The sequence below is a fragment of the Psammomys obesus genome, unplaced genomic scaffold (assembly GCF_907164565.1).
Source record: "Psammomys obesus unplaced genomic scaffold, mPsaObe1.curated_primary_1811, whole genome shotgun sequence".
NCBI lineage: Eukaryota > Metazoa > Chordata > Mammalia > Rodentia > Muridae > Psammomys > Psammomys obesus.
The window spans coordinates 7,433,972-7,442,693 of record NW_026591816.1 but is presented as its reverse complement, the minus strand read 5'-3'; the positions used below and the strand labels follow the sequence as shown (position 1 = coordinate 7,442,693).

Genomic DNA, 8,722 nt, shown 5'->3' with positions numbered 1-8,722 from the left:
TCCTCGCCACCTGCCGCCCTGACCAGTGCCGGAGCATTTGCATATTTGCATATGCAAATAATAACATTTGCATACGGCACGCCGCAGGGGGCCCCGGTTAGCTGTCTGCCAGGCGTCCTCTCACTCCGTACCTGTCGGAAAAGGGCTGGGGCAGGGGCCGTGCGGGAGGGGTTAGGCCCCCCCAGGCATCGCCAGCCGCGTTCCCGAAGGACTAGAGGAAATGTTGCCATGGAGACGGCACGCACCCCACCCCCTCCCAGGCCTTAGGGTCTCGGGCTTGGTGTCTACGGTTCTCTCCCCTTAGCCACCCCTCCATCCTTCCCCATCCCTCTCTCTCCAACGGAGATCTTGCATCGCCCCCTGGCGGCCAGGACGGGCTCGGAGCCAGGTTCAGAAAGGCATGGGCCGACGAGATCTAGCGGAAGGACCATGCTATTCTCCCAGCCACAGGGGCAACGACTCCTGTCTGGCTCTTGGTTCATTTTCAGCAGAAGCCCATCCTAGTGGGTGCAAATCTGTCCACCCACACCAGCCTTGACTTTCCATAACCCAACAATATGAGGCGGAGCAGCAGGGGAACAACCTCCCTCCGCAGGCTTTCTCTTCGTCCGCAGTTAAAAAACAAAACAAAACAAAACTTTTCTAACTTTTGTCAAAACTTTAATTAAATTCGTAACATGACAGTTCCGGGGCCTTGGCGTATCCTAATGAAGATGCTCTCCCCTCCCCCACCTTCCCCGCTTTTGAAGGTTGATGGCCTGAAGCGTGGGAGAGAGGCGCAATCCAGACCCTCCCCAGAAACATCACTGTGCTCTGGTAGGCCTTTCCAACTCTCCATATCCAGTACTCCCCAACTCGCCCAGGGCCCCGCCCAGAACGAGCGGTGGGGGTCTTCCGCCAGCAGGCGCTAGGACACCTAGATCTCCTCCAGGAAGTCAGCAGGGAACAGCCCCACCTTGCGGCCGGTGTAAACTTTGACATAGCCCCCGGCTTCATCTCCTTTCTGCACCACAATCTAAGGGGTTAAAGGATTGTAGAGTAGGAGTTGAATTAAGGGCAGATGAGAGCAGGGAAGTTGGGAGGGGCATTTACACTAACGAGTTAGGAGCTTCAAGGCGCGTGGGTGGGGGAGGTGCGATCAGGCCTGGGATCAGGTTAAGGTGCCTGAGCTACCTGGTCCTTCTTGAGGGTGATCTGCCCAATTTCGCGGTTCCCCACAAAGGACCTGGTTACTCGGTGCACGCGTTCCCCAGCCCGGACTCGAATGATGAAGTTTGGAGGGAAGAATCCGACCTTCTCACCGATTTTCCCCTAGAGAAGCCAGTAAGTAGACTGAAGATCTCAGGTTCCAGACACTACCCATACCCCAACTTAGCTCTAGCCGTTAGTCTTACCCGCCACCACTCCTCATTGGAGTCATCAATGACAGTGATCTTCTCTCCTGGCCTGGGATAGGAAGGAGAGTTCTCTGTGGTTTAATCCACCTATCAGTTCTGTCAGTAAGTGAGGCCAGCCAGGGCACATGCCCTCCTCCATTCCCACAGAGAGCTCATCTCTTACTCCTCAATGCTCCCCATACTCCCGCCTCCCTTGAAGGCTCCTCACGGGAAATCCAGATCATCCTTCTCCAGAGCTTTGAACCGATAGAGAGCCACAAAGTAATGAGACTGCTGGAAGCCAGGCTGCTTGTGCTGGGGGTGAAAGAGGGTGATGAGTTACCAGACTCCTTTACTTCTTCCAGGAATTTGTTGGTTTGTGTGTCTGTCTCGGTGTGGGGAGGTGGGAGGGTAATGGGAACAGGTGTGACAGATGTCAAACCTTGACAGGGAGGAGGACAGAGTAGTACAGGGAGAAGACTCTTACTTTGTCATCAGGTGTTTTCTTCTCAGCCTTCTTGTCCTTCTCTGTGCTGTTTCCTTGGATGGGAAATATGGACAAATTGCTCCTGTGTCCAGGAGGGCATCTATCATCCCCCTCTCCACTGCGTTGGAGAACCTTTTTTTACCCTGGGCCCACCATTTCCCTCTCCACTTGCTATAGAGAAGCTGAACCCTTGACTACACCCACAGCATCCCACCTCTGTGGGTGGAGGTGGGCGACACTCACTCACCATCCTGTGACTTGCCTTCCTCGGGCCTGGCTGACTCTGGCTCCTCCTCCATCATGGCTGCTAGCGGCTAAAGGATGACACAGAGTTAGAGATGTTGTCTTGGGATCCTGTGTTTTCCCTGCCTCTCCAGGCAGGACAGAGAGTGGTAGAATAATAGTACCTAAACATTGGAAGAACTTGGAGAAACTATCTAGTCCAACTACCTCCCTGATGCAGGAATTTCTTCTGACATATTGCTGGCAGGCAGGTCACCCATACCCTACACTACCCTACAACATAACCCCATGTGATTTTTTTTCAATTTCTTTTTATTAAGCCTGTGTTATCTTTAGTTATTTGTCTGGATTCATGTTCCAGCGATTTATATGTGGAGCAAACACAATCCCTTTAACTATGTAAGGACAGCAGACATATCCTTTCTGGCTTCTCTTTCCCAGTAATTTTCAGTCCCTTCAAATGCCCCTATGATAAAGATTTCAGGCCCTTCATTATACTGTCTGCTTAAACATACTCCAGTGTGTAAGAAAAAGTGGTAGTGGTGGGGGTCACAGCATTTTCTCCCTTCCTCCTCTTTTTTTTTTTTTTTTTTTTTTTTTTGTAGCAGAGTTTCAGGAAGGCCAGCTGTCCTCAGACTCTATGTGGTCAGAATGACCTTCTTGCCTCTAGCTCCTAAATGCTGGGATTATAGGTATTGCACCACCTAACCTGTCTGGCAACATAGTTTTCACATTTTCCTGTTGAGAACAGTACCTAAGAATATGGGCGTTCCTCCTGAAACAGCCTTGTAATTCATATAATTCATAGTTGAACCGACTGGAATTTGTTATTTGTACCCAAGCTTTGTATCAACCACTTTGAGATCAGATCTCTAGTTTTATTTTTGGGCAGTTTTCCCCCCCCCCCTCAAGAAAAGTAAATTTTCTCTTATTATTAAAACCTGGGCAAGGTGGTACTTGCCTACAATTCCAACAACAGGAGGCTTGAGGTAGGAAGGTCATGAGTTCAAGGCCAGCCTAGGCTATAAAGCAAGTTACAGAAAGCCTGTGCTGTATGGCAAGACCTTCAGAGCAGAATGGAACAGAGATGCACTTAAGCTGGGAGAGTGCTTGGCCGAGCATGCATGATGCCCTGGTTTCAATCCCCACCATCCTATAAAGCAGGTGTGAGGACGTGTATCTGTAGTCCTAAGACTTGGGAAGTGAAAGCAGGAGGGCTAGACGTCCAAGATCATCTTCAGCTACAAGGAGATTTGATAGTGGTTTGCTACCTGAGACCCTCAATAAAAGGAGGTGGGGATTGATGGTGAGTGTTAATGAGTGTTTGCTGCTAAGACTTCATTTTCATTCTATGTTTATGAGTGCTTTCCCTGCATGTATGTCTCTATATCATGTGCATGCCTGGTGCCCATAAAGACACCAGAACTGGAATTGATTTAACTAACACCATCTATATTAGTTCATAAGGCTATCTAGGGAGAAATTAATTGCTTGTCCAGGCAAAAACATTTCTGGCATTTCCAACTTTGTAAGTCTATTGTAAGGACAATGAGGTCACCCTTAACCAGTGGGCCTCAGTTTCAGCTACATGATGAACAGATCACATCAGATGACCTTCATGGACTCTTGCTGGCTCTAGAATTCCTTTGTTACTTGGAATGACAAAATTATCTCCGTCAAATGCAAAAAGCACAGGTCTTGCCTGTTATCCAGCAATGCCAGGGCCTGGACTTAGCCATCTGTGGCACTCTATGGCACTCTGTAAGCTCTATGGCAGCAACAAGTTTGTTTTTGAGTGCTAGGTATTAAACCAGGATGCCTTACACCACGCACAAACTAGGCAAACACCCCATCACTGAAGTACATTCTCAGCTCTAAATGGAGGCCCACACAGGAATGCTTCTGTTTGGTCTGGCAATGTTTAGGGTCATTTTCCTGAGGAGCAAACGACCTGACCCATAGAGCTTCTGAAACGGCCTCTGTGGGGACATATAGTGCTCACATTTTTCTTATCTGCCTGTCCCTTCTTCCGTTCCTTGTTTGCCATGATCACCCCAACACGCAGGGTTTCAAACACAGGGTCATTGCGATTGGCAGCTATTGGGATGGGAGGAGAAAGAAGACATTACTGGGAAGGCAGTGCAGGGCTGTCTGGGATTCCGTAGACCCGAACAGGGACTTATTGGGAATTGGAGACACAGACAACAGGGAAAGGCCAGCTGTGTAATACCTAGGTCACCAGCTACAAAGAGCTCTAAACTACCACTGGGAATGCCTAGTAATGAGACTTCTTCCAAGTAGAGCACTAGATGATGTTGGAAAGACAGCATTGATCTGTTTCTTGGAATTGGGGCATGTTTGGACTCACCATTATCCTCCTGGCTTTGGTCCTGCTAAGTGGCATGTGTGCAAGCCAGGGCACCAGCACCAGCACATTCTTCTGCACCATACTCTTTACAGAGTTTAGCTTTTCTACAAGCTTTTGGCATGTGTGTCCATCAGGTGTCCAGGAGAAAAGAGAGCCCTGAACACAGGCCTGTCACTGCGTTTTCTCTTTGGAGGCAGTCTCACTATCCCTGGTTACGTACAGAAATCAGAGAGATATGCCTGCCTCTGCCTTGTGAGTGCTGGGATTAAAGGTGCCTGTACCATCAGTGAAGCCTCAATGAATACACTTTTAAAAATGGTTTGAAAGGAACTAACTGACTTAAGGTTTCATTGTTATCTCCGCCTTGGCTATCTGTAGTACTTGCTCACTCTTGTCTTTCTCAGCTGTATTCCAGGGCTAATCACTGCATCCAGAGATGGCTGTAAAAATACTAGATTGAGGGAGAACTGGGGAAATAGAATGATTCTGTTTCAGCATTTCCTTTGCAGGGGGGGGTGATGTGAAAGCATCTGAGGTTCGCCCACTCCCTCAGGTCCATAGGTCCATCACTTACAGAGATCTTTGACACAAGCATACTGTTGGTTGCTGTAGAGTGGGGAGCTGTAGGCCCGACGGAAACCAGGCGGCTGTAGGATGGGATGGGGAATGCATTAGAAGGAGCAGATAGGTCCAGAAGCGCCTCCCCAGTGAGTACTCAGCCCTGCTCAGAATAAGATAAAGCAGGGGATGGACGGGATGGCTTTAGGGCCAGCAAGGAGCAGCTGAAGGCCTGTGCTTTCCCTTCCCCATTTTTCCTCCCCAGGGCCTCGTTACTCACAATCTTGCCGAAGCATCTCTGCATCTCCACGTAGGACTGACAATGTTCATGGATGTTGGTTTTGCAGTTCTTACAGCGGAGCCCAAATTTGTTATTGACTTGGGAGGGGGAGAATAGTTGAATAAGGCTCTGGATCTCCTTTCCCTTTGTACCACTGTGGCTACTTCCGCTCTGATCTGCCTGCTCTCTTCTGGGACTCTAGCCTGTCAACTTCAGTATTTTCATAGAGTGGGTATTGCCAGTCTGTCTATACAAACATAGCTCTCGTAGTCCTGTCCCACCCCGAGCCTTCCGCCTTACTGCCTCTGCTCCCCTTCAAGACTCACGCACAATCATCCGGGCACAGACATCACAGAACTTGGGCTTCTTGAAGAAATGATCTTTGAACTTGTGGGGCTTGTCATTGACAAGCTTGGGAGGTTCTGGAGGTGATTCTTCTTCCTCCTCCTCTTCCTCTTCTTCCTCATAGATATAGTAGATGGGCCCACCCCCAGCCCCCACTGCCTCGCCATTGGCCTGGGGCTCTGGGGGAGGCTCCATCTCTGTTGTCTCTGGAGAGCCCTTCTTGAATAACTGCTTCAGTCGTTGTAGCTGAGGGAGGGGGTGAAGGAAACCCAATATTAAATGACAGTCGAGTTCTCATTTTTCTATCATGGGAAAGCAATGTCCCTGGGATTAGTGGATTGGGGCTGCAGGTGTTGGCTAGCCCAACAACCAATGAGTCATTCCAAAGTGGGATCAATCCAAGCAGTTTTTTTTTTTTTTCAGATGCTGTGATGGCCCCCAGCCCCCAGCCCCGACTCTCAGCCCCCACCCAGGGGTCAAAGGTCCAGACTCACCCCACTTTGTGGAGTCTCTGCTGGAAAGGGGGGCTGAGGGGTCTCCAGCACCTCCTTTTCTGTCATCCTACAGGAGGTTGGACCCCACTGTGAGATCTAATCGCTGGCTGCTCTTCTTTTCCTGTATCCTTGATGCACACAGTAGGGTCCCCCTTGAAAGGGGGCTCTGGGAGAAACCTGGTTAAACAGCCTTTACTCAAGCTCGTGAGCACAGTCTATGGAGGCTCGGAAAAAGATGTCCAACACAGGGAAGACTTCCCAACCGATCCCTTAAACTAACACCTATCTTTCCACACCAAGAAGTGGCCCCAGAGTCTTCAAATCCAATAGTAAAGGCCTTTGGCTTCTAGGCTCTCCTACGGCAGTGGTTCTCGGCCTTCCTAATGCCGCGACCCTTTAATACTGTTGACGTTGTAGTGGCCCCCAAACATAAAATTATCTTATTGCTACTTCCTAACAGTAATTTTGCTGTAATGTAAATATCTGACATGTGACCACATGTTGAAGGACACTGTCTTACAGATAGTTGTAAGTGACTGATACAAATCACACCTTCTCATGGCTTCTGGTTAGTAAGGTCAACACTTGTCTACATGTATGAAGGTATGTCCTGAGACCTGCCCTCCCCTACCTCTTTCCTGAGCCTTGTACCTAGTTCTGTCCTGGCCTGCCTTAGGCCTCAGCTATTTTAGGTTTTCAAAGTAATATGAGCCTTTCCTTTCCTTACTACTTCATTCCCTGGACCCCACCATACCACACCCCTCCTCCAATCTTGGCTCATCCTGAATTAGAACAATTTCACTTCTAAAACCCAAACTACTCACAGATAAGGAGAGAAACGAAGAAGCCGAACAGACTCAGGCTTGGGGAAATAAAAGGATGGTGAGATGACTTGCTTCTGAGACTCCCTAAGTCAGTTCAGTGTGGAAAGAGGGAGCCCCTAAGACCTTGATGGTGATGCTGGAGAGGGCCAGTCCTCTTCCTTCAGGGCTAAGCCCCCAGAATCTTCTGGATTCACGGCCGCTACCCAGACAGTGTTGTAGGCCTCCTAGCCTCTCACTGTGGTGGCAGAGCTGAAGTGACAGGGCTGGAGGACAGTGGACAGCTGAGAGCACAGCTGACAGGCAGAAATTGGAACCATGAGGTCTGGGGCAGGGCTCGACCCTGACTCCTCCCATCCCCCAAGGGTGGCTCTTCTGAGTGTTTACACTGAGAAGGTCAGTCCTGGCTAATCACGAAGGGGCATTTTCTACCCTACTCTGCCTCAAGTCTCAGGGACTGAACCCTGGGTTTTGCCATGCTAACCATGTCCTGGACCACCACACTGCAGGCCCAGTAGGAAACTTTGTTTATGACGCACACGCATGTGAGGAGATTAAAACACAACAAAAAAAAATACCCAGAGGTCTAAGGAGCAGTTAGTTAACCCTGGCAAGGCCAGGGCCACCTGTGTTTCTTCTTGTATGGATGGATGTGTGTGAGTGCAGGCATGTGTGGAAATCAGAGGACAACTCTTGCAGGCAGTTATTTTCCTGCCACCCTGTGGGATCCAGGGATTAGACTCAAACTGTGGGCTTACACACAAGCACCACTACTGTCATTAACCAACCTCCCCAGTCCACAGCTGCCTTCCTCAGGGAGGCTTATTTCTATTTTTTTGGTGAGGTTTATCTTTAAGAATAATTTATTTATCTTTTAAATATTTACTGGTGCATGTCTTCTAACTTGTGGGTGGTGGTAAAAGGACAACTTGTCAAAGTCAGTTCTCTCCTTCCACTATGTGTCTTGGGATCAAACTCAGGTTTTCTGTCATTTATGCACCAAGCCATCTTTGTTGTTGTTTTTAGAGACAGGATTTCTCTGTGTAGCCCTGGCTGTCCTGTACTCACTTTGTAGACCAAGCTTGTCTCTTGAACTCAAGAGATCCACCTACGTCTGCCTCCCTGAGCACTGGGATTAAAGACATATGCTACCACACACAGCTACAAGTGGTGACTTTTAATGCTCAGTTCTGTCAACTGCATGGGACAGGGACAGGTGAGTGGCACTGTTAAGTTCAGCTGGTCTTACTGTAAGCAACATCCACTTGTGTTTCTGCCAAGAACCCAATCCTACGAAGGATTAAAGGTCCAAGTTCTCCATCCCTGCAGGGTTTTTCAGAAGACTGGATGGACAGAAATGAGGCCAGCATCTTGACCTAGTTCTGGACTTGATTTGCCCAGGTCAGTAGCAAGGCTGTAATGAATACCAGAATTAATGGGCAAGAAGGAACCTCTGATAAGGACACAAAGGCCCAGAGTTGAGCAATGTGCTTGGTGAAAAGCAATTTGCAGAGTTGGAGAACCACAGACCAGTTTCAGACACCCAAGCATCTGTGAGAATTGTGTACAGGGAGGAAGGGCCAGGAGGAACTGGTCAAAACAACAACAACAAAAAAACAAGACAAAACAAAACCGTGTACACAACACTAGGGAAATCTTCCTAACCTACCAAAAAAAAAAAAAAAAAAAAAAAAAAGCCTTTTAGCAGTTGTGGAACTGAATCTCCTTAGAGCTTCTAACCCTGCCCACA

The 8,722-nt window shown here is 48.8% G+C and overlaps 1 protein-coding gene across 1 annotated transcript; it reads right to left on the bottom strand.

The window, feature by feature from the left end:
* Positions 1-657: 657 nt before the first annotated feature.
* Stac3 (SH3 and cysteine rich domain 3) lies at positions 658-8,665 on the bottom strand. The gene is made up of 11 exons (XM_055611965.1): positions 6,152-8,665; positions 5,639-5,903; positions 5,313-5,410; positions 5,049-5,121; positions 4,109-4,203; positions 2,111-2,177; positions 1,864-1,916; positions 1,606-1,691; positions 1,395-1,446; positions 1,174-1,311; positions 658-1,015 (listed from the first exon to the last, which is right to left on the bottom strand). Exons 1-11 carry the CDS (start codon positions 6,215-6,217, stop codon positions 917-919), a joined length of 1,092 nt encoding a protein of 363 aa, XP_055467940.1. The 5' UTR covers positions 6,218-8,665; the 3' UTR covers positions 658-916.
* Positions 8,666-8,722: the final 57 nt, after the last annotated feature.